The sequence below is a fragment of the Eurosta solidaginis genome, chromosome 4 (genome assembly GCF_040869045.1).
Source record: "Eurosta solidaginis isolate ZX-2024a chromosome 4, ASM4086904v1, whole genome shotgun sequence".
Taxonomy (NCBI): domain Eukaryota; kingdom Metazoa; phylum Arthropoda; class Insecta; order Diptera; family Tephritidae; genus Eurosta; species Eurosta solidaginis.
The window spans coordinates 60,704,426-60,731,018 of NC_090322.1; the positions used below are offsets into that span (position 1 = coordinate 60,704,426).

At 39.1% G+C, this 26,593-nt stretch overlaps 1 protein-coding gene and 1 long non-coding RNA gene across 2 annotated transcripts in view; one reads left to right on the forward strand and one right to left on the reverse strand.

Moving 5' to 3' along the window:
* The first annotated feature begins 250 nt into the window (after window positions 1-250).
* The window catches only part of LOC137249867 (fumarate hydratase, mitochondrial-like), a 63,320-nt gene continuing 36,977 nt past the window's right edge, over window positions 251-26,593 (forward strand). Inside the window, exon 1 of the mRNA XM_067781853.1 lies at window positions 251-452. Within this exon, the coding sequence (XP_067637954.1) occupies window positions 354-452 (99 nt within the window). The 5' untranslated portion in view covers window positions 251-353. The remainder of the gene's footprint in view (window positions 453-26,593) is intronic.
* LOC137247942 (uncharacterized) lies at window positions 24,310-25,125 on the reverse strand. Its single transcript, XR_010951948.1, has 3 exons — window positions 24,924-25,125; window positions 24,798-24,860; window positions 24,310-24,576 (listed from the first exon to the last, which is right to left on the reverse strand). It is a non-coding gene; the product is annotated as an uncharacterized lncRNA (long non-coding RNA).

A 26,593-nucleotide genomic window follows, 5' to 3' on the forward strand; every position in this document is an offset into this window, starting at 1 on the left:
GTCCCATGCTGGCACCTTGTATGGTTGTGCCATGCACAGTAATTTCAATTTTGGTTTGCTCGCATACAATTTATATGTGCATGATACATTTTTGACAGAAAAAGACTTGCGTGCGTTTATATTAGGTGGGCCTGTAAGAAAGTTTAATTGGCCCTTTACGACTGTTGCTTGGAACTCATTTCCTACCGGTTGCGCATTAGGAGGTAAATGGTATCGAGCAACAAAATATCGAAATGGTATTATATAGCATCAAAATCTGTGTCTGGTCAGCTGTGACTTCTATAACAACAAACATACAATCATCTGTGGCCAATTTTGTTAAAGATAAAATTTAATATAAGGAATTGGCAAAAATGGTATTTCAAATTGCCAAACACTCCAGAAATTTGTCAAGCATTTGGCAACATTTGAACCGCCGTTGGTTGACTTCGCCCCTAGTCGCTAGAGGCATGGTAAGAACTGTTTACTATGTCCATAATAGTGCGAAAGTTCAACTAATTTACAAAAAGTGATTATGTAACAATAATTATTGCAAATAATCCGTTTCATTTCATTGCAAATTGTATTATTCAACTTCATGTAACTGCAATGATAGCCAATGAATATGCTTGTTCGTGCAATAAAAATTTAGGATTAACAAAAACCGTATTATGAAGTCCCTTTTGTAAGAATAAGTTTATTAGCGCTCAAATAACTGGGAACATTAAGTTTACACTACAAGTGAATTCCCAATGAAACTGAAGGCTCGATTGAAAATGCTAAGTTGGCCGAGCTTAAATTTGTGTTCATTCATCGTTTTGTCTGATTCCAACAGTCTTATGTATTATGTTTTGTTATGAAAATAGTTTCTGCAAAAACATACATACGAATTTGAGTACATATCGCTCATTTAATTCCATAATGTTATAACTCAAAAAACGTAATTTTTAGTAGAGCCATTTAGGGATTTGAACTGCCATATATTTGTTATATATGTAACTGTAGCTTTTAAATTTTATCTTAAGACAATAGTTTTAGCGGATCACAGCAACATCGAAAACATTTTTTGTGTTATCAATTAGAAATTTTCCAGCCAGCATTTTTGGAAAATTTTGATCAACAATTATTCAAATATCATACCCCAAGATGATTAAAAACGATCAAATTTAAAAGCATTTTCTGTTAGCAAATTAACTTATCGTCGGGAGCAAAATGTACCATAAATGTGATTATTCTTGAATAATCATTTATGATTCATATTTCGAAACGCTTTTTGTTCATATCTGATATCATTGTAAAATTGGGCTTAATTGTTTTAGAGTAATATTTGACTGCTTTTCACAGTAATTTTCTGATCATATTCGTGAACATATTTCAATCGTTTTGGTTGAGATTTTTGAATCATTTTTGAATGCGATTATGATGCATTTATTCTTTATATCTAATTCAAAATAACATACTACATAATAATCTTATTTCATCAGGGGAAGAAAGCATGCGGAAGTGCGCTATTTGAATCACAGGTCACTTGCAATCAAACTAGCCCAATATACACCTGCGACTACATCATGCAGCATCAGCTATGATCGTCAACATTTTAAAATACGATATGGTACGGGATGTTGAAGCCATATGTTGAAGTACATATGTCAAGAGAGGTTCACTTCCCTGGGGTTCAAATAGTTCACAACCTTTGTATTGTCGTAATGGTTGGATTTGTATTTTCTGGGAAGCCGAAGGTGGAGAAATGGTTGGAAACATCTTTTGTTAGGAGCAGTATATACATTATTATTATTATTATTATATGTTGGAAAAGGAGTGACGATTCACTGCTTTACACTGGATAGGAGCGCTAGTGTTGCCACTTTCGGCTCTCTGGTTATTACATTCGGAATATTAGTTTAGGTAAATTTATATATACTTACGTATATATTGTTTTGTACTGTGTGTGTCATTACTGTAAAATACAATAACTTATAAATTTAAATCTAGCTAACTCTAGATTAGTTTTTTAAGCTCAGATAATGAGAGGAATTCGTTGATATTCTTGCTGGATTCTATGTCGTAGCTTTTCAATGTCTCCGACGGGATGTTTCTACCAAAGATGTTGGCCCGTATAGTCGAAAAATGTTGGCAGTTGTCAAATAGGTGGGTGACGGAGACTGCGGAACGTTACAGAAGTTACACTGTGGAGTTCCTGAACCCGTGAGAATATGGCTATGTGTAGATATCGTATGACCAATTCTTAGTCTGCAAAAATATGTGATGTCCTTACATTTTGCACCCCTGGGAGGATTGGTTTCAGACCTCTTACATTAATGGCTGAGTAGTGGTAATGGATGTTTTCCATTCCTCGAGCTTGGCTTTAGAAATATGTGCTTTCGCAAGTCTATACACATCTTCTTTCAACATGAAAGGTATTGTTATGAGTGGTTGGTTCACTGCTAGCTTGGCTCTTTCGTCAGCAGCTTCGTTACCTGGTATTCCAACGTGGCTTGTAACCCACATGATTTTTATTGAATTGTTTCCTAGTGCCAAAATGCTGCGAATTGAGGAGATTAGTTAGTTTTTGTTAGATGTGTTGAGTATTGACCGAATGGTGGATATGCTGTCTGTGCATATAACGTGATTCACCCCAGAATGCAAGGCATATTGTGCTGCTTGCAGAACAGCATAGGCTTCAGCCGTGTAGATGGAACAGAAGGTTAGCATGTGTCCTACTGAAATGGTTTCATCATTCGAGTCTATAACAGCAAAGGCTGTGGAATTCGTAGTTTTTGTGCCGTCCGTATATACATATGTCCAACCCTGATGCTGTTGTTGTTGTTGTTGTAGCGATAAGGTTGCTCGCCGAAGGCTTTGGGGAGTGTTATCGATGTGATGGTCCTTTGCCGGATACAAATCCGGTACGCTCCGGTACCATAGCACCATTAAGGTGCTAGCCCGACCATCTCGGGAACGATTTATGTGGCCACATTAAACCTTCAGGCCATTCCCTCCCTCCCTACCCCCAAGTTCCATGAGGAGTGTTGTCTAAAATTAAATTTTCCATTCCACTTTTATCTAGTGACCTTCTATGAATGACTATACATTTCGACTTCTTAGGGTTAAGACATAAGCCGTTCATAGAAGCCCACGTACCAATTTGACACAAATCGTAATTTAAGTTATTAATACATGAACTGGTACGATCACTAGGACAGCACATATACAATTGTACGTCGTCAGCATAAATGTGAATATTACAATACTTGAGAACACCAGGCAAATCGTTTATATACAAAACAAATAACAAGGGACCAAGGATTGAGCCTTGTGGGACTGCTCTTAAAACACTGACGAAGTCAGACTTTCTGCTACCAACACTTACTGCCTGAGTTCGGCCGGCCGAATACGATCTGATTAGGGCTGTTTCACAGTTGGAGAAATTAAATAGGTTGTCCAGCTTCTTGCAGAGAATGGTGTGGTCGACCGAGTCAAACGCTTTTGAATTGTCGAGAAGAGTCAGGAAAGCAGTAAAATTGTTGTCAACTTGTTCTCGAATATCCTCTATCACCGATAGGAGCGCCGTTTTACAGCTACGATTTGACCTGAATCCAGACTGGGAATCTGTGAGAAGGTTATTATCCTGCACATAAGTATTTATCTGGCAGTGCAAAATTCGTTCGACGACCTTGGAAAGGAAAGGCAGAATAGCTATAGGTCTATACTCCTTGTTTTGCTTGGGGATTGGGATTACCTTAGCAACTTTCCAACATTTGGGAAATACACAGCTCGTCAGCACAGAGTTAACCAAGTAGGTTAAGTGGGGAAGGATTTTAGGAAGAATTATTTTTAAAAATTTCGGACATATACCATCGAACCCCATAGCATTAGACTTTACTGAAAGAATGGCTTGAACGACATCACAATCATCGACATTAGCAAACTCAAGAGGACCAAAATCAACATTAGCGCGAATACAATAATTGTCAGCACAAATATTGTCAGTTGAGATTGGCAGATTTACAAAATTTATATTTATCTCGTTAATGTCTACATCAGGGAGGACAGAAATATCGCATTTGGATTTTCCGATACCAATATGTTTCCTTCGAACTCAAAGCAGCACTAAACTTGTTATTATAAAATTTCTGCTTAGCTGACCTAATGGCTTTGTTTGCAGCGATCCTAGCTGCTTTGAAGCAGTTGTGAGCCTCCAGGGTTTTGTATCTTTTCCATCGTGAGTAAGCAAGGTTACGCTGGTGAATTAAGTGTTTTAGATTGGCACTAAACCAAGGGGTATTATTGTGTGTAGCAGCCTTGAGTTTCACTGGCACATGGTTGTCGAAAAGCCTAATAATATGGTTCTGTAGGAATAATGCCTGATCATCGACCGATGTCAGCGTACGAATCAAGCTCCATTCGACCGACTCCACCGCTGCATTAAGGGAACTGTAATCTATGCTTCTAAAATCACGATACGTAAAGGAACATTTGATGTGTGACGTTTGAAAGTTGTAACTAAGAAATATCAGATCGTGTTTTGAAAAGCAAGATGCCGACAATTGATCGTAGTGGAGCAATTTCAGGGGATCATTCACAAAAAATAAATCCAGCAAAGAAGAATTTGAGTCAGTAAAGTGTGTAGGTGAAGTTAAATTGGTGGGAAAAAGTCCAAGAAACTCCATACTTATCTTTAGAGTTGAGTCGACGAGAAGGTTGGAGTTGAAATCCCCAGCGATGATTATATTATCATAGCTTATAAGTAGAGGCTCGAGAAATTCAATAAAGCCAGAGAAGTCAACTCCACGATTAGGTCTGTATGCACAGCCGATAAGAAGCCTTTCATTATTTACAGAGAACACGTCTACGAACACATATTCGAAAGAATCACTTGGACTAGCACTGCAGCAAAGTTTACAGGATAAACTACTTTTAACATATATAGCAACACCACCACCATGACCACGTCTATCAGCCCTGAAAAGTTGATATCCATTTAGTTGCACCAAATCATTTTTATGACATGAAGAAAACCAGGTTTTGGAAATACATATAACATCTATATCAGAACCCTCAGATATGCATCTCAATTCATCCAGCTTTTTACAGGTTTATCTGTATTTGAGAACTTATTATTGACTTTTACTGTGAAGAAACGGTTGGTTAAAAAATCTTTAACAAAGTTATATATTCTTTTCCGATTTTCCATCTCGAAAGTTGTTGAAGAATTACATGCGGGCCGATTCTATCGTATGCTCTCTCGAAATCAATGCTAAGGACGGATGTGTGGTTTTTTGTTGAAACGACCGAAGTGGCGAAATTTTCAAATATAAGCAGGGCGTCCAAAGTTCCCTGGTTTTCTTTAAATGCTACTTGGTGTGAGTCGAATAGGTTATTAGACGCTGCGAACCGCACGATGCGTTTAGCAACGATTTTTTCCAATGTCTTACTTAAGCATGGCAAAAGAGATATTGGTCTGTAACCAGCTATGGATGTCGGGGATTGATTCGCTTTTGCAATGGGGAGAACTGATGCGTTCTTCCACGCATGCGGTAGATTTCCTTGATTGAATATATGGTTGTATAACTCGATGACCCTGGTCTTGACTTTGGTTGGCAAGTATTGAAGTAAAGGGTATGAAATAGGGTCCCGCCCTGGAGGTTTTCCTGTTATTGAGCTAAGGGTTGCTTCCAGCTCGAAGAGGGTAATGGGGGACTCTATTTTTTTGGCTCTCGGGGAAACCGACTTAATAGAGTATTCTTCGGACAGAGTTTGATTTTTTTTAAGAATGAGGTCTTGATGAAAGTTGCAATCTTTTGCATAATTGGACCAAGTAAAACCAAAGTGATTTGCAATGTCTACCGAAGAGTATATGGGGCCATCAGTTGTGTCAATTACTTTTACCGATGATGGGGTGTTTGTGCCCGAAAGCCTCTTAATGTTGTGTGACGGACTTATTCCTGCTGAGGTATGCCCAGTCCGTCCAGGGTTCCTATATTTGGTGGGGAACCTATTCCGCTTGAAATAAATAACAAAGGGGTTTCGGAAAACGTTATAATATTTATTCAAAAAAGACCGATGTCCTTAATGGCTACTCCTACTCTCTGTCTAAATAAGAGTAGCGGAGGTAGAACCCCTCTGCTAAGCTTTCCGTCAGTTAGAGTAGAAACCTCCTTCTGAATATAAAATAATCACGAAATGAAGTAGAAACCTTCAGGTCGTGTTGATCAGTGGTAGAAGCCCACTGACTCGTATGCCTATCTCCTAGCTTCTGATCTTACAAGCTAATTTGCCGCCCTTATATATGATTTTGTACGCCGGCGGACGGTTATTTCCTAAAAACAATTCATTGGTAATGATTCCTCCGTTATAAAATTATGTGGGACTGCGCGCAGGCAGTCAGTAATTTTACAATAACAATTTTAACAATTATAACAGGTGGGAATGCAAAAATCGAATTCTAACATGCTAACATGCGTTTTCCCTCTTTCCATTATCATACATATGGTTGTACCTCTGTATATATACATATATGCATATTTTCGATCATGTATGACAATCGGCTATCCCGGCATTTCATATCCCAATTTTCGGGAGCCCTAATATACATAGCGAACAATGTACCAAATCTCGTACGTACGCTTGTTGTATGCCTGCCGTGTTTTCCAGTCTTTGCTTTACCTATCGAATTCGATCATTTGTGTTTATGCGTATGTTCGCTGTCACTTGGTTTTGATGGTGCGTTGGCCTCGTTTGATGCTTTCGGCTTCTGCTTAGGGCGTGCGTTGGTGTGTCGTATGCTTGTACGTAAGTATGTAGAGAAAAGTCCCAACTAGTAGCGGCGCTTGGTTTGGCGACTTTTACTGTTGGTCTTCGTTTATCCAAATTATTATGTATGTTGTATTTGTAGCTGAGTGCATTGGATGCGCAAAGGGTTGGTTGACCGGCACAATTTTATGTTTTGTGCATTTCCACTTTCCTTCAAAATGTTTGAGTGTATGTTAGGGTAACCTACATATATTTGAAATTTATGTGGGCGCAAAATGTAAATATTTTGCTTGCGTGCAACAGTGCGCAAGTCTGGTTTGTCCTTCAATTTAGTAAATAATAATTCAATATGCAACCGCATGTATGTGCTTTGACGTGTAATTCATAAAGATATAATTCATGTCATAAAAATATATAAATATTAAATTCAGAGTTAGATTCAATTCTTGTATAACATGTATGTAAGAAAAATGGAAAAATAGGTATATGTTGTGAGGGTACAAAACCCTCGGTTTTGGGGTCCTCACTCTCCCCCCTCACCTACCGCAGCGAAGCTTACGGTCACCATGCCGGTGCGCATGACCCGTACGCCGAATTGGTCGCCCATGCTGCCTTCGTCATCACTGCCGTCGCTGGCCATCAGGCTCAATATGTCGCTGTTGTTGTCGTTGAGGCTGCCGTTGACCTCGCTGGCCAAACGGCTTAATATTTCGCTGTCGTCGTTGTGTTTGTTGAGGCTGCCGTTGACCTCGCTGGCCATACGGCTTAATATTTCGCTGTTGTCGTTCGTTGTTGGCGTTTTGCTTCCTTTCCCATCGGTGGTGTGTGATTCCAGTCTATACTGTAAATAAAAAACTGGTGGGTTTTCCTTAGGGTGTTCCCACCGTATATGGTGGAATTTTTTTTTTTTTTTGTAAAAACCTGGTATATCTTGAGCCTAGTTAAGAAGTACATTTATGTGATTATGTAATTGTTGTTAGAGTTTACCGGGCTTTAGTGGTTGGTCCGAAGTTAGGGTACTTCTTGAAATGAAATTTCCTCGTGTATGATTTGATACTGTTGCGGTTGGGCGTCTACGTTACTACCGATTTGATTCGAGTTGCAGTAGAATCTCACGTAATAGTCCGTTATTCCGGAGTTGTCTCTGGGTGTATGTTCATTTAGGGCCGCTATAGCGAACTGCCTCCCTAGGTGTAATCTTGTTCCATGTATCGGTTCTCTGGCGCTCTGTGCCTGAGTTCCTCGAGCGACCTGTACCTGATTTTTTTGAAATGATCGTACCTGATTCTCCGTAATGCTTTGCACTTGACCGTTTCTGTATGCTACCACCTGTTGGCTCGTACTTTGGTCCTCTTCGTGTTGTCTCTCGGTCTCTTCGCTGACTCGTGTGAGCGTACCACAGATGGCTACCTCGCTATTCTCTCTCTGTTGTTGTACCTCGGAGATATTGTTTGTTGTTCGATTGGACGATGTTGACGGGATTTGATCTTCACTAGCGCTCTTCTGTTCATGCCTTTGCTTTCTGGATTCATCGTTGTCGGCGGCGTCGGTTGCGTGGTATGCTTTCAGCTCACTTAAGTGGGCTGTCCTCCTCCTTCCCCTGAAAACTTTGTCTAGCTCTACGATCACTGGTGATACAAAGTTCGTTACCCGGTGGGGTCCACTGTACCTGGCCGCTAGTTTGGCTGCAAATTTATCCACCGCTTTTGACAGCTGATGCTCCTTCACCAGCACTAGGTCGCCTATAGCCGGTCGCCATTGCCTTCTTCTTAAATTATAATGCTTTGCTTGCTCTGCTGATGCTCGCTCTTGCTTCCGACGTACCATCTCGAATATCTCCTTCATCTTCATTGATTTCTCGGCTGGATTAGCTACTCACCTGTACCGAATGTATGCTCGTCGTAAAGGCTATTGGGAATCCTTGGTTCTCTGCCTTGTACTACATATGCTGGACTGTACCCGGTCGATTCAAATACGCTTGTGTTTAATGCGAGTGTTATCTCTGGTATCAGCTCGTCCCATGTTCTCTGCTCATTCTCTGAAAACTGTGCTATCATCCTCTTGATGTTGCGGTTCGCTCTTTCTGTCGGATTCTCCTGCGTTGTGTATGGTGCTGTCAGCTGGTGTTGTACGCCAAGCTCCTCCAAATACTTCTTAAAACGTTTGCTCACGAACTGCGCTCCGTTGTCTGTGATTAATACCTTTGGAATGCCAATTCGTGCCAAAATTCTCTCTCTAAATCCTCGTGTTACGCTCTCTGTTGTTGCCTTTTTAATTGCCATTATCTCCACCCATTTTGAAAATCTGTCAACGAAAACTAATGCCATTGTATTACCATGTTTTGAGCGTGGCATTGGACCAACAAAGTCTGCACACACTGTTGCCCACGGTTCTTCTGGAATTTTAGTTAACATCTTACCCGCGGCCTGTTGTTGACTAGGTTTGTATACCTGACATCCATGACATTGCTGTACGTACTTCCTTACGTCTCTGAGCATTCCGGGCCAGTAATATCGTGTCGCGCTCGTGCAATAGATTTTCGAATGCCCATGTGTCCTGCGCTTGGTGTGTCATGAATTTCCGGCAGCACTCTGCGTCTCTGTGAGGTCGGTACACATAGCTTTCACGGTACTGCGTCTTCACCATCAACTTGACTCTCTATTCTCCTGTAGAGCTTTCCGTCCTCGATCACATAGTCTGGGAATTTCTCCGGAGCCTTTCTTACCTCTGTAATCTTCGCTTTTAGCCACTTGCACTCGTCTTTGCCTTGCTCTACTGTCAACGTAGTTAGTTGCTCGTCCATCGGCTGTCTCGAAAGTGTATCTGCCACCACGTTTAGCTTTCCTTTCCGGTACTGTACGTCGAATGAGTATTGTTGTAGTTCTAGTGCCCATCTAGCAATCCGTCCCATCGGACTGTATTGCGTTTAACCATTTTAGAGCTAGGTGGTCTGTGATTAACGTTCACGGTATCCCTCTAGGTAAGGTCTCATCTTCCTTATCGCCCACACTATTGCCAAACATTCTTTCTCTGTCGGGGAATAATTTGTTTCTGCCTTGTTAAGTCGGCGACTCGCATAAGCAATCACTCGTTCTTCGCTGTCTGATCCTTGGGTGAGCACTGCTCCGAGGCCAAAATCCCTTGCATCCGTCTGTAGGCAAAACTTCTTCGAAAAATCTGGGCAAGCTAGTACAGGTGCTTGGGTGAGTGCGGCTTTTAATGCTTCGAATGCCGACTGCTGCTCTTCCGACCACTTCCACTTCCTTCTTTCTTTAGCATTGACGTCAATGGGTGTGAAACTTGTGAAAAGTCTGAGACGAATCTCCAGTACCACGATACCACTCCTAGGAATCTTCGTAGTTCGCGTAAATTGTTTGGCGGTGTCAACTCTTTGATGGCTGCTATCTTGTCCGGGTCCGTGTGAATGCCTTCCTCGCTAACGACATGACCTAGATACTTTTCTTAAAAAAATCACATTTTTCCGGGTTTATCTTAAGGTTTGCTCTTCGTAGCCGTTGAAATACTTCCGTCAGGTGCCTTATGTGTTCTTCCAATGTTTTGCTCGTAATGATGATGTCATCTAGATATGCGAATGCGTAAGGTTCCAACTCTGGTCCTATAACGTGATAGAATGCTCTCTGCAAAGTTGCTGGGGCTGAGTGTAGACCGAACGGCATTACTTTCCATTGATATAGTCCACGTCCGGCTACAGTGAATGCGGTGTATTGTTTGCTGTTTTCTTCCATGGGGATTTGCCAATATCCGTTTTTTAAATCGAGGCTGCTGATAAACCGAGCACTTCTCACTCTGTCCAGGATGTGTTGGATACGGGGTAACGGGTATGCGTCTGGTACTGACCTTGCGTTTAGTTGGCGGTAATCTACACATAGTCTCCACTTACCATTTTTCTTCCTTGCCAAAACTATTGGTGCGCTGTGCGGACTTCTAGAAGGTTCGATGCAACCTTTCTCGATAAGCTCATCGATTTCCTTATTAATAATCTCTTGAATCTGGGGAGTCTTCGGGTAATACCTTTGTTTTATGGGACGGTCGTCTCTCATCACTATCTTGTGCGTGGACACGTTGGATACACCTGACATCTCCTGGAACATCTGTAATTCTTTGTTGAGAAATTTACTCACCGACTCGTCTGTGCTCGCAACTTTTAGGCTGTTATCTTTGTGACTACTTCCATTTCTACTTTCGACCATTGTTGTACAAGTGACCGCATCCTCCTTCTGATTGTCTGTGTTCAAGGTTAGCGTTTGTTCTCCGCATTTCATCTCCATGTTCATCTTCGCCAGGTAATCCGTTCCAAGCACCACTTCGTCGACTAGTTCTGGTAGGATTAGTATTTCATTTTGCAGCACTTGGTTACTCATTCCCACTTCTACATCTACCGCTTCTATGATCGTCTTCGGTTTGCCATCTCCCAGTATCACTCGTGTTTCTATTGCCTTGAATATACCTGTTTTCAGCCTTCTTGCCAATGTTCCACTCACAAAGCTTCGCGTCGCCCCTGTGTCGATTGCTGCTACTACCTCTTCGCCATTCACCGTAATATTCGCCAAGATCCGGCCCTTTGTATGTCTTAACGTGTTTAGTTTTCCCGAGGTTGCGTTTGGGGAGACCCCACTCCTCGGTGCCAAAGAGTTCTCTGGCCGTTTCCCTGCGTTCGTCTACAACAGTTTCGTGTGAGTGTGCCTAATTTTCCGCATGTCCAGCAGAATTCGATGCGAGGGCTACGGCAACCGTATGCGACATGGCCGCCTCCTCCACATCGTCTCCACGCCGTGCTTGTATCGATGTATCTTAGTGCCGGGTCTGATTTCTGGGATGGTTGTTTCTTTGTCTGTTGTTCCCGCTCCTCCGCCTGTATATATTGGAAACGTTCTTCTGGGCGCCTTGGTACAAATGGTCTTGCCGTTGGTCGCATCGGATCTCTGCCAGGGGTAATATTTTCATAATCTTCTACCAAACTCATCAATTCTTCCAGGCTGCTGATCTCGCCTCTTTTAACATACAGCTGGATTTCTCTGCGGGAGTTCCTGTATATGCGGTTTAGCTTTTTGTCTTCGGTGTAGGCGGCATGTCGCATCAGCCCTTGTAGTGCTAGCACATAATCCTTGAACTTCTCTCTTGGTCTTTGCATGCGTGCCCGTATCTCGTCGTCCAACTGTTCAAAATATATGGAGCTGAGGAAAAATTTTAGGAAGTCTTTCTTGAATGAGTCCCACTCTTTCCAACACCGGTTGTTATTTCGGTACCAAACCAACGCTTTGTCTTTGAGTAGCTCCGGCAATGCTCTTGGTATCGAGTTGACGTTTATTTCGTATCCTTCTGTCAGTTCTTCCACGCGTTGTATGAACCCTAGAGGATCCTTGCCCCCGTCGTATTTCAAGCCCTATTTTCTTACCCGATCCATAGTGGTTGCGTATGTGCCTGGTTGTTGCATCGTATATAGTGGTGGTTGTGGGACCCCGTGTTGGATGGGTGCGCCGGTTGTATTCCCGTCGTCCGTTCTCGTAGCGCTTGGAGATGTCAACCGACTACTTGCCTGTGGTTTGTTTAGATTAGATGTCGTCCTTGCATGTTGTAGAGCTAGTTCTGTAGACCGATCACGCCATTTCTCGTTGTCCTTTTCTGCCTGTACGAACGCCGCCAATCGCTTCCTTAGTTCGTCTACCGTTCCTGTATCATCCAGCTCGAACTCCGAGTGGTAACTTACCAGCTCCTTTCGGGTGAGATAATACACCCATGGTACCTTTACCATTTTCTTATTTGTGTATCCTTTCCTTGTTAGTTTCTGTGCTTAGCCTTCGTTGTTTTGCTTTCCGTATATCCTTGTTACCTTCCTTTGAATATCCTTTATGTAAAGCCTTGACGATTTCCTTGATCTTTCTTAAGCCTGCTCGGGCGTCATATGTGACGGACTTATTCCTGCTGAGGTATGCCCAGTCCGTCCAGGGTTCCTATATTTGGTGGGAAACCTATTCCGCTTGAAATAAGTAAGCAAAGGGGTTTCGGAAAACGTTATAATATTTATTCAAAAAAGATCGATGTCCTTAATGGCTACTCCTACTCTCTGTCTCTATCTAAATAAGAGTAGCGGAGGTAGAACCCCTCTGCTAAGCTCTCCGTCAGTTGGAGTAGAAACCTACTGAATATAAAATAATCACGAAATGAAGTAGAAACCTTCAGGTCGTGCTGATCAGTGGTAGAAGCCCACTGACTCGTATGCCTATCTCCTAGCTTCTGATCTTACAAGCTAATTTGCCGCCCTTATATATGATTTTGTGCGCCGGCGGACGGTTATTTCCTAAAAACAATTCATTGGTAATGATTCCTCCGTTATTTCCTAAAAACAATTCATTTGTAATGATTCCTCCGTTATAAAATTATGTGGGACTGCGCGCAGGCAGTCAGTAATTTTACAATAACAATTTTAACAATTATAACAGGTGGGAATGCAAAAATCGAATTCTAGTTTAACGCTACTTTCGCTGTATTCTATTAGTGCATACATACGTTTACATGCTAACATGCGTTTTCCCTCTTTCCATTATCATACGTATGGTTGTACCTCTGTATATATACATATATGCATATTTTCGATCATGTATGACAATCCGCTATCCCGGCATTTCATATCCCAATTTTCGGGAGCCCTAATATACATAGCGAACAATGTACCAAATCTCGTACGTACGCTTGTTGTATGCCTGCCGTGTTTTCCAGTCTTTGCTTTACCTATCGAATTCGATCATTTGTGTTTATGCGTATGTTCGCTGTCACTTGGTTTTGATGGTGCGTTGGCCTCGTTTGATGCTTTCGGCTTCTGCTTAGGGCGTGCGTTGGTGTGTCGTATGCTTGTACGTAAGTATGTAGAGAAAAGTCCCAACTAGTAGCGGCGCTTAGTTTGGCGACTTTTACTGTTGGTCTTCGTTTATCCAAATTATTATGTATGTTGTATTTGTAGCTGAGTGCATTGGATGCGCAAAGGGTTGGTTGACCGGCACAATTTTATGTTTTGTGCATTTCCACTTTCCTTCCAAATGTTTGAGTGTATGTTAGGGTGACCTATATTTGAAATTTATGTGGGCGAAAAATGTAAATATTTTGCTTGCGTGCAAAAGTGCGCAAGTCTGGTTTGTCCTTCAATTTAGTAAATAATAATTCAATATGCAAACGCATGTATGTGTTTTGACGTGTAATTCATAAAGATATAATTCATGTCATAAAAATGTATAAATGTTAAATTCAGAGTTAGATTCAATTCTTGTATAACATGTATGTAAGAAAAATGGAAAAATAGGTATATGTTGTGAGGGTACAAAACCCTCGGTTTTGGGGTCCTCACAATTGGACAAGATTTTTCTGGGGTGCAATCTGGGGTTATAGAGCTAGTTAGGGTTTCCAGACTCTCACGTTTTGCTTCCTTTAGCTTCTTTTTGAAATAGGCTTTTGCTTTTTTATATTCCAACAGATTGGGGGTAGACCGGTGTTTTTTGAAATTATTCCACAACTATTTTTTTTTGTCCCTAAGTGTTGCAAGTAGTTTAGACCAGTATGGTACGATGCTTTTGTGGCGTTTGTATTGTGTATGGGGTATGGCACGATGTGCTGCCTCCCGAATAAGTTTTGTTAAATTGCTAGTTTCTTTATTGATGTTAGGGGATTGCGGAAATTTTGTTGAAAACTCATTTGTCAACTGGTGAAATAGAGGCCAGTGCGCTCTCTCTACTATAAACTTCGGTTTAGGCGTACCTGGGTTAGATGAAGCAGTGGTCAATTTTGTGTATAAATAAAAGTGGTCGCTTTCATGAAGTTGTGAGGATGTCGAGCATGAAAGCTTAGGGCTAAACCCGCCGAGCACATACACACATCTACATGAGTAAAAGTTTGATGAGTTGTAAAGTGAGTTGGGGACAGGTCGTTTAGGACGATATAGTTGTTTAAGAGGATCAAATCCTCGAAAATTCTTCCTCTTGGGTTAACTGAATTGGATCCCTAAAATGGGCTCCACGAATTAATGTCTCCTGCTTGCAGTATATCTGTCGAAATACTGGCAGTTATGTCCATCAGATTCTTGAAGTCAAAAGGTTGTTGTGGTGGAATGTATGTAGATACAATTGTAAATTTAAAACCGATATTAACTTCAATGGCAATGACGGCAATCGGAGATTGTATATTCAGCAACTTGTGCGATACTCCTTTTTTGACCATGACACATATATATTATTATTATTATATTTATTTATTACAGTCTTTAAGACCTAGTTGATGTTAAGTAAACATTTGTTTCATTAAATATTAAGTATTTTACAATATAAAAATAATTTCACTTTAAACTTATTAATATTTTCACAATCTTTTATCTCAGTAGGTAGTTCATTGTACATTTTGTACTCTGTGTATTCTAAAGTCTTCTTTGCGAACTCTGTTCTTACTCTAGGCAGTCTTATATTATTGCAGTATCTAGTTCCATAACTATGGATCTCGTGATTATATAATATTTTATTGCTCAGGTAACTCGGTAGCATTCCTAATCTTACATGATGTATAAATTTCAAAGTGAAGTAACTTATTGACTGTTTTATACTAAGCCAGTTTAACCGATTCAGCATGATAGTTTTTGATGTTCTTGGGGGACATTTTAATAAAAATCGCATTGCCTTGTTTTGTTGTATTTGTAGTCTTTTAATTTGCATATCACTCGCTATCAGCAGAATTGTAGGACAGTATATAAAGTGCGGCTCAATAATTGAACGATACACCATTATTTTATGACGTTGACTAATATTTTTACATGTTATATACATGAATCCTATTTTCTGCGCAATTTTTCTTTCAAGATAATTTATATGTTCTCCAAAATTCAGGTTTTCATCAATTAAAACTCCTAAGTATTTCATTTCATTTACTCTTTGAATTAAGTTGTTTTTTATCTTCAGAGTTATATTGTTTAAATCGTTATTACGTATGATGTTCTGGTTTTTGCAAAATACCATGAACTTAGTCTTATCTATATTTAACTTCAATTTTTTAAGGCACAACCAGTTGTATAGAGAGTCAAGATCTTCCTGTGCTTTCTGCATTGCACAGTCGGCATATTTCTCACTGATGGTGAGCAGTGCATCATCCGCAAATAGACGTATATTGCAATATTTTAAGCATTTTTTTATATCATTTATGTACAATGTAAATAGTATCGGTGCAAGTACTGAACCTTGTGGCAATCCGATATCTACATCCACAACCGATGAGACTGCGTTTCCAATTACCGTCCTTTGCTTTCTGTCACTGAGATAACTTCGGAACCATTCCAAAGTCTTACCTCTGACACCAGTTTTGAACAAAACATTCAACAATTCCCGTCTATCAACTGTTTCAAAGGCCTGTTTCAAGTCTAAGAAGACAGACACCGCAACTTTTTATCTGATATATCTTCTTTCCATTCTGCAATAACCATGTTAAGTGCTGTTTCACAAGAATGGCTCTTCCTGAATCCAGACTGTTCTGGTATAATAACTTTGTGCTTTTAAAGGTATGCCACCAATTGATTATTCACCACCATTTCCATAATTTTCTCATCTGAGGGTAATGTATTGATTGGCCGAAGCTCCTCCGGTTTCACTGTATTTTTTACTTTTTCCACAGGTACTATTGTTGAAACTTTCCAGCAGTTTGGAACAATGCCATTATTTAGGGACTCATTTATTATGTCTTTGTAAAAGTTACCAATGTACATCATGGAATCCTTGAAGACACCCTCAGATAAAAGTTTTTCTCCGCCATATTTATTTTTAAAAGCTTTTGTGATATTCATTATATCATCTAACTCAATGTTAGTGAAAAGAAATGGTTCTATTGCGATCGAGGTGTGGGTGTTCCCCGCGTTGGGCTGACATAATGTTTTCGTTGGGAATTCTTACCAGCTTAATAGAGACCGCTCGTCAGGAAGCGCGACACAGCTTCAGCATTTGCAGGTCAAACAGTGGTGGTATCTGGGCATAAGAAAGGCCATCATGGCGCTAGTTACGCGGTAACTTCTAATTATAATTATTATTAACATTTATTTTTTTTTGCAAGAAATCAAAGCAAAGATTTTCTTTCAGTTACTGCAGTTAAGGTGTCCTAGAGATATATATTACAAAATTATAACATATTATGTCCGTTTAATAATTTAGCTTCAAGTTCCCTAAGATTTCCATAATAAGGACATTAGTGAGGTTTGGGGGTGTGTGCAAAGTGTGAGCGATCAGCTGGTAGTTGCGCTACTTGGTAAAGCTCATAATTGGTACGGTCGTGAATTTACTCGTTGCGAATGTCAAAACGATGGCAACTAGTAAACTCAACGAAGGTAGAGCTTTTGAAGTGTTGTCGGACGAATATTTTTTGTATAAATTGTTGGTATAAGGGGGAGTATAACAACAAAGAGTTGCTCGGTAGTAACCCGCTAACGATTAGCGGAGAATGAAGGATAGAGGATTAACGTTAAAAGGAAAAGACATAAAAGGGCAGACGAAAGATGCTTACGGTATAGTACCAAAAGTTATCGTCACGGCATACGACTGCCCCGCGCTAGTTATTTAAAGACAAGAAAGTGGTGTGAAAAATTTTAAAGTTGTAAAAAAAGTAAAGTGCTAGTTTTTTATTACATGGGTAAAGTGCCCAAATGGAGTTGCTGCAAGGAAGTTAAGTGGATTTTAGTGCCGAAGACAGGAAAAAAGGTGAGAGTAGTTTTTATATAGGATGGTGAATGGATATGTGCATATGTGCAAGCGTGCATACAGGTGTCTGTATAGACATATATGTATGTATGTACTTGGATATATGTGGATATCTGTCTAGGGATAGAATATTCGGGGGTTTATAAATTTAATTAAAGTCCAGTGCGTTGCAGGAAGTGACGATACATGGTGCCCCGGGTTGCCTAGAGTCGTGCAAGCTAGAAACAGGAATTTTTGGCTCTTTGTGCAACACATCCAAACGGCGAGATGTAAGTTACGTGAAAATAAGGTTTTAAGCAGTTTTTTGTAAATAATATCCGTTGTAGTGTGCCGAGAAAATTCAGCGCGGGAGGCTTAAAGGTACAACTCGCCGTAAGTGATAGCTTCTAAGTTTTGTTTGTGATTAATACATATATATATACGTGGCGATATACATACATGCGATTTTGTTTGAAAACGGCAACCAAAAAAAAGGAAATAAAATTCCATAGTTCCCACTTATCGCATGCATACATAGGCCTACAATTGGGTTTTTTCTGCCTACATCCTAAGGATAGATTGCGGAAATTTTGTAATATATAGTCGGCAGGTGGCCCGAACAATCTCGTTAATTTTTGTGAAGGCGTAATCGTGGACATACGCTGTTGTACCCAGGAACCTCTAATGAAGTTTTTCCATTCCCCAACAATACATTTTCTATGAAGATAAAGTGGCGCGAAACAATTAAATTCAAAATTATATGTATATATATAGCGAATGTGTTATTTGAGCATTTTCTTTGTTGTAAACCTTTTAATATTTTTTTATACATGTGAGCACACGCGCACACGCAAATATCCTATTTTGAAACGTAAATTTTGAATAATCAGTAATTTTTATTTTTTTGGGTTAATCCAGTTTGTTTGGCATACCCTATTGTGGTCTATAAAGTACAAGCAAAGGTCTTGTGACGATACTTGATGTAAGAGCAATTGGATTGCGGGACATATTAAGCATATAAAATTTGTGCGTGCGGGTGTTATTGCCAGTAAATCCCTCAATAGGGTAGTTCAAATTTAAGTTAATTTTTGTTGCGGGGTCAAAATGATAAAAATTAGTCGTTAAGATATGGATGGTTAGTATTATATGTATACTGGTGTTAGTATTGCAGTTTTTGTGCATATGCAAAGCGATTTTGCCCATATATTGAGACTTGTTTAACCCAATCGCATATTCTTTTTTGTTTGCCATCGATGCTTATGCATATATGTATGTATATAGATACACAGCCATCTATCAGAGCTCTTATAGTTAGGTTTCTACTATTTTTTTGTGAGAATTATTTCTACCTTTGTTGTCTGCTTATAGGCAGGGCGCTTTGAAGAGTATAAACATACGATAAGCAATAATTTTGGTATGTTTTCTTGCAAGATTTTTATTTGTAATATATTTTGATGTCATGTATACTGGTATAATGATGAGTTAATTTATTTGTTGGGGTAGTGAAGATGGTATGACGAAGAGGTAAGTGGAGGGGATGGAGCATGGCAAGAGGGCGACCGCTAGAGTAGGATTGGATGAAGCGAGCGGTCCAAGGTAGGGCGGGCTTCCTGTGGTTGAGGAGTGTGTGGGGTAAGAAGGTGAATGAAGAAGAGAATAAATATGTGTCCGTCCAGCTCCTGGTTGGAGGGTTGAAAACCACTGCCCGTTGTATACTGAGCTAGCCAGGGTTCAACCAGGGGCCAAAAATGTTCGTGTACGTGACAGCATTTCTTCGATACTATCACTAATTTCGACTATGCTCTGTACAAAAAAATTGTTTAGGGCATTAGCTATATGATACTCATTATCGAGGCATTCGCCATGTATTACTATCTTAGTGATATCTTTTTTGTTATCTGTAAGCTCTGCGAGGTCTTTCAGACACTTCCACATGTTGTTGTTGTTGTTGTTGTAGCGATAAGGTTGCTCCCCGAAGGCTTTGGGGAGTGTTATCGATGTGATGGTCCTTTGCCGGATAAAGATCCGGTACGCTCCGGTACCACAGCACCATTAAGGTGCTAGCCCGACCATCTCGGGAACGATTTATGTGGCCACATTAAACCTTCAGGCCATTCCCCCCTCCCCACCCCCAAGTTCCATGAGGATCTTGTGGTCGCCAGAGCCTCTTCTGTTAGTGAAACAGGATTCGCCGCGGATAGGTGAGGTTGACAATTGGGTTCGGAGAAGCTATATATTGCGCTGGCAACCTGAAGGGTTGCGTTACACAACCCCTTGAATCTGGTATTTTATTCGCCTCTTACGACAGGCATATCTACCGCGGGTATATTCTGATCCCCTAACCCGCTGGGGCGACACTTCCACATCCTCTTCATGTTTCCGTTATTGCTGTGAACTCTGCCTTCCATATACATCTTCTTTTTATACATAATCGTACTTTTGTATATTTTCTTTAATACATTGTATTCATCCCAGTATCCTGTTTCTGTGGCAATATTATATAGCTCAAGTTTTCTTTTATGGAGAGCTGTAAGCTCACGGTCATACCACTTATTTCTCAGTTGTATTTTTGTTCTCTTCACATATGTCAGTGCTTGCATTACTTCAGTAAGAATATTGTTCAGGGCTGTAGTTTTATTTTCTACTCCCGCATTGCGCATAAAGCTAAAATCGCATGTTCTTAGCTTATTTAAAAGGTTTTCGGAACTATAGTATTCCCATGAGGTAAAAGTAGAGTAGCTTCTCATTTTGCAAAACTTTGTTGTTGGCACTTTGAAATTAATTGTTTCATGATCCGAAATTCTATATTCAACTATATTTTCCGACCTAACTTGATCATTATTACTAAAGAGCAAGTCAATTTTGGTAGACGAGTTCTCTGTTGTTCTCGTATTGAAATTAATTCTTTGAATCATTGCCCTTTGTGCGAATAAACTTAATAGGTGTTTCGAGTATGTTGACGATACATTCATATTGATGTTAAAATCTCCAATTATGATATTATTGTCTGATTCCTTGAGATTTTCAGTCAGGATTTCATCTAAAAACGTAATAAAGTCGGCGTCACTGCTACTCGGTGAGTGATAAAGTACACCAATTTGCCATTTTAACGCACATTTTTTGATTTTTATAATGATGCACCATATATTCATGTTAATGGCTATATTGCAGACTATACTAAACTCTAAATTTTCATGAACATACATCAAAACACCACCCGTATGTCTACTATGGGAATCGCAACGAATACATTTGTATGTCGGAATGTTTAATTCGGTATCCATTATAAGATCAGTTGTGCATGTTTCTGCGCATAGTACAATGTTTGGTTTTCTTATTTCGACCTTGTTTTGACGTAGTATTATGTGGAAGGTTGTGGAAGTAGCTATGTAAAGAATTTGAAATAGGTGCAGATTTGTTGAATAGGATGTGTGTTTCCTGTAAGGAAACAATGGAGGGAGATAAATCTTAATAGTAATTTTAATTCGTTGATGTTATTATATAGTCCGTGGCTGCTCCACTGGAGTATATTAAAAGTCAGCATGAGGTAACTGATTGCTCAACGTTACATCTTCAGATCGCTCAACTGCGGGATCCGAATCCGAGTCCGCGCGAGTTGGCGAGGTGAAGTACCGATTGCTGGTTAGCAGCTCATGGGTTAAGCGCGTAATTGGCGATAGCATCGCCGAGTTTGACGTATAGTCAACTGGTTTAGAAATATTTGAGGTTGTTGGAATTTGATTGCTTGGTTTAGTAACAATAGTGTTACTTAAAGTTTTTGGTGTTTTATTGGTAGACTTTAAGGTTTTCAGAAAGTTGGGTGAACTTAGTGATAGCGCCTGATCGCTCAGGTGGGGGGTATTATTGCTTGTAGGAATATGTTCTTTTTGATTGGTAGTTAAGTTGATGGTTATATTTAAATTGGTTACTGAAGCGGTGTTGGTAGTTTTATTGCCGGATAAGATACCAGCTAAGGAGAATGGAGACGAAGCAGCGGGAAATTGAGCAGAGTGAAACTCGCTTGCCTGTTTAAACGTACATTTACGTCGTGTTTTTATTTTAAGGATCTCTTTTTGCTGCAAAAATTTTGGGCATTTGTTGAAGTTAGATGGATGTTCTTCTCTGCAATTGGCACATATTTGACATAATGGTGCGTTCGTGCAGTGCTTCATTGTGTGGCCTAAAAGCTAGCACGATTTGCAATGCATGGGGTTTGGGAAATACGCTCTTACCTTGACCTTATACCAAGATATATTAATGGTTTCTGGTAGTTTGAATGCATCGAAAGTAAGTAGGATAACACCGCTTGGAGTGGTTTTATTTTCTATCACTCTAGTGAACTTGAAAACGTTCACTACTTCCTCAGATGCTAGCTCTTTAACTATTTCGTCTTCTGGTAGTGACTTTAGGAATGGCGCGAATATCGTTCCTTTTACGAAGTTGAGGTTGTCATGATATTTGCAATTAATTTCGCATATAGCCGGAAGTTGTTTGGCGGCGATAAACTTTTCTGCTGTAGCTTTGTCTTTGACCAGAAGAAGGAGGTTACCGTCTCTAAGTTCGGAAATTTGCTCAATATCCTTGCTGATTACGTTCAGAGATCTCTGAACAGCGAAACATGAGTACTTCGATAGTGGTTTTTGTTCATTTGCTGAAGCAACAACAACGAATTTCGGATTCGATACTGTCATTCTGGGTGTACGTAGCTCAGGGAACTCGTCACGGATTATTGGTGGTTTTTTTTGCGTTTTCGGCTAGAGGATAGGGCTGCGAACCTATTATCCCCTGCATTGCTGCTCTAGTAGGCATGGTAAGATAATATTAAATTTTTTACTATTAGCAAGGCACGTGGTTTGTTTGCAAAAAAAAAAAAAAACAAAAAATTATAAAGAAAAATGTGTATATATCCAACTGTAGTTGTTGGTGTATAACTGCACTGCGAAAATGAATTAACAGAGAGATCTATTGAAAATACAACCGTTCTCTATGAAAGCTAGTCGATGACGAGTATATACATTATTTCTTGTCTTGAAGAATAAAATTTTAACATATTTTTTGTGAACTTCATGATTGAAAAAATGTGTGTATGCGAAAAAATAAGACCTTCAATCAAAAGTAAAATTTTAACCAGTATAAAATTCATTATTCAGTCAACAGAGATTGTCAGAAAAGATTCAGAAAGCTGAATAAAAAATGATTAAAATTTTTGATCACCTAAACTAAACAAGTTTGATTCAAATATGATTCCAAAATGTGATTGGAAATCTATATTCAGTTTTTGATCATCAAAAGTATTCATATTTGATTATTCCTTTTGTTCACTTGTATGATAACTCATTATTTAGTCAGAAAGAGTAATAAAATTGCATTGAAATGTAGGGAAAATCAAAATTTAATCACCTATATGCTGAGTGGGTTGTGTGTTTTGATTTATGACACTACTGAACTAAATGCGCGAAATGTACATATATATAATCGCCCGTCTGTGGTGTGCATTGTACTTACAAAGTTATTTTCTGTTTCGTTGCCATAAGCTCTAGTGAAAATCTTAAAAGTATTGATTATCTAAATATTGTCTAATTCACGAGGCTTTTATAAATCTTACCTTCAAACTTTCAAAATGGTGAGATGAGTTATGAACGCATAAGGTGTTATATATGTATGTATGTCATATTTTTGGTTTACCGCCGCTTTATGAATGCCGTTATTTGCATATAAAAAGTTCCAAGCCGTTGTTGTTGTTCACGCGTTGTTGTAGCGACAAGGACACTCCCCGAAGGCCTTGGGTGAAGGTTTAATGAGGTCATATGGGGCTTGTTACTAAGGACCATCATCATCGATAACACTCCCTAAAACATTCGGGACACTCCCTAAAACAACAACAGGGCTTCGTGCAGCGGGTGTCTCACTGAAACGATTCGGGCTAATACCTGAATTGCGATGGGACAGAAAACATGATTCCGAAGCTGTAAAATGAAATAAGTTTTATTTTTTCAAATGCGAGAGCAATATATTGTAACGATTTTAATGCAATTCCGCTTTTTCCAAACCTTCTGCTAACGTTCGAATCGCTAAACTGCTGAATAAATAACTCCAATATTATGTATTGCAAAATGGTCTTTATTAGACTACTTTGAGAGTACTTCACAATGACACTTATACTTCACAACCAATAGCGTGCTTAAATCAAACTAATTAGACTTGCCTCAGCTTGCGCTGCTTTTATACTCTCGGTTTCCTCGTTCACCCATTTCTCCTAAGGTCTAGTAATTTCGTGACTTCATGCGTAGTTACCAGCCATATATATACATATATATATTTGTAGTTTGTAGCCATATGCGTGTGTATATGTGAGTACTACTTTGGCTGATGATTACATGGGTTTGTGAGTACCCAGCGGACCAAATGCTCACAAATGATACCCCATTTGAGCATTTTACGATGTTTAACCGGATAAAACTCTCGCAAACGCATCTGAAAACGGAAGCAATATGATTCATATGTCGTTCAGTTTGTGGCAGCGAAAGTATTGTTTACGAGAGTTGCAACAAATAAAGCTAGCGAGTCTCCAGCAATATTTTTTTAGGTTTTTTTTTTTGATACTTCTGCGTAGTCGGATAAAATATTTCATTTGATACATTTTCAACTCAAAATAGATACTGAAAAAATATTTTTCCCCGGTCGGAAACAACATTAAATAAGTATCAAAAAGGATATTGTAAAATCATCACAACAAATAGGATGTGCGAATTTTTCAGTTGTACAGTTTCCCGTTGTGTTCCCCTACTCAAAAAAATAGTATTTTATTTTAGCTTTTTATTAATTTCCTTTTTTATAAAAAATAGTTCGTAGTTTATATAGCAATATAAATATGTGTACATTAAACACAGTTTATTTATTATATTTCACTTTTTATTATTAAGAGTGTTTAAGAAAAATAATTTAATAAATGAAAGTAATTCAATTAAAAAAATCCAATATTAATATTATTTTAATGTATAAAATTACTACGTTCTAACTTTTTTTGACTCCGATTTGGCTGTTCTAATTGTGCGTTCTGCAGCGTACTGGAAAGAGTTTTGCGTAACTATCAAAATCTTATCTTCTAGCGCGAACTTCTGCTTGAACGCATCTGTAAATATAAAAGTAAACAAACAGAATTTAATAAAGTAAAATAAATAATTAATTGAACTATTTGGTTTATGTAAAATATACATTGAAATAGAAAAAGTAGGCTACAAGTTTAGAACTCTTTTACGAATATAAATAATAACAAAATTAATAATATAATAACTAATAAAATAAATTAATATTGACACTTTCTGTATTGGAAGTTGTAAAAATTATACTTACGGCGTATGGCTAATGTTGTGTCGGTTCCACGCCAGGAACACGTTTTTGCTAGTTCATCCGTCACTATTTGACGCCAATTGAATTATTAAATAAAACAGAAATAAATCAAATTACGTTTATACTTACTTTCCACAGTAATTATTTGCATTTAACAAATATTAAATAATTTTTCAAACACAGCACTCAACTATTCACTTTCGCGGATATCACACAACTAAACAATTGTTTTGTTTCTTATTTGCGCTGCACATCGATAGAAGAAATAACGCTACATACGAAATTATGAACCGTTATTTTGTCTGCATTTCGGTTTTTGTTACAAAACACATGTTGCAAAGCTCATAAGAAAGTATTTTGCAGCACAAAAATGAGCATCGTTCTCTGCTTGCTTGCGAGTATTCATGCAAACATTATGCGAGTGATATGCGGTAAATAAATTTTCTATCTCTCTTTGTTCGCATATGAGCTTGTTTACGGGTTTTTTGCGAAAAAAATAAAGTTTCTATCTTCTTTTGTCTTTTGTCTACCAAACGTATTGAGGCGGATATAACTTCGCTTGCTGCTACGGTCGCTGACTCGTCTGCCCGGATTGCTGTATTGGAAGCTAATGCGCAGAAAACAGAGGAGGATCTTGCGTTAATGAAAGGCCATTTGGAGGATGTATTAGAGAGGAGTTCTGCGCCTGATATTGCGGCGGATGCCGTTGTTTTCGGAATTCCGTTCGGTGAGGGTGAAAACTTAAAAAGTATTTTCAACCAGGTCTGCCTCTCAATTGAGTTTATGGCTCCGCAGATCAGGGATATTTTCCGCACTAAGGCGTCAAGTACTACACTGAACAGTGCAGTCATAATAAAATTTCACTCTCCTCTTGACCGCAATCGTACCCTGCGAGCCTTTAAAGAACATCGCAAGAAAATCAAATCTGTGACTCCTTTGCGTCCAATCGGCATTGAGGGGTCCTTTCATATATACGAGAGCCTCACTAGGGAGAATAGACTTTTACTGCAAGAGGCCATTAAGCTGCGACGTAAAGGAAGCCTAGTATCGGTATTTACTATGAGAGGTATGGTACTTGTAAGAGCGGACAGGTCAACAAACAGCCCACCACTAAAAATAAGGAGTGTTGATGATTTGCAGCAGTTTCGCTAGAGTTGTATTTAATATAGTAATGGTATGTTGTCGTTTCTGTTTTGTATATATATATATTGTAAGTGTAGTTAAACTCAGTCACTGTATGGTATCTTTACTTCGGTTTATTTGTAATTATCTTGGGGTTGCTTTTAACTTACGCTATATAAATGGTTCTAAACAGTGGAATGAATAGCATTGGTGAAAGTAGTCTTGCACTTTTAAATATCATGTGCAGTAGACAAAAAGGATTTAATGTTGTACATTTAATGCACGAAGTCTTAATTATGAGAAAATGGATCTGGTTAGGAGAACCTTTGAGCGGTCGCCTGTGAATGTTATTTGCGTATCTGAGACCTGGTTTAGACATGACTTAAGAGACGCACACTTTGAAATAGAGGGCTATAAATTATATCGAAATGATAGACTTAATAGAAAGGGTGGAGGAGTGGCGGTGTACTGCAAATCTCATCTGAAGACTCGCATAGTTTCCCATTCTGTTGAGAGTACAACTGAGTTTGTACTTATTGAAGTGTCTAGTTCTGCGTCAAAAATCCTTGTGTCATGCGTGTATAATCCTAATAGGTGTTCTAGTGTAAATGATTTTTGTAGCATGCTATCTGCTTTCACAGTTGACTTTGATAATATCGTTGTGTGTGGTGACTTTA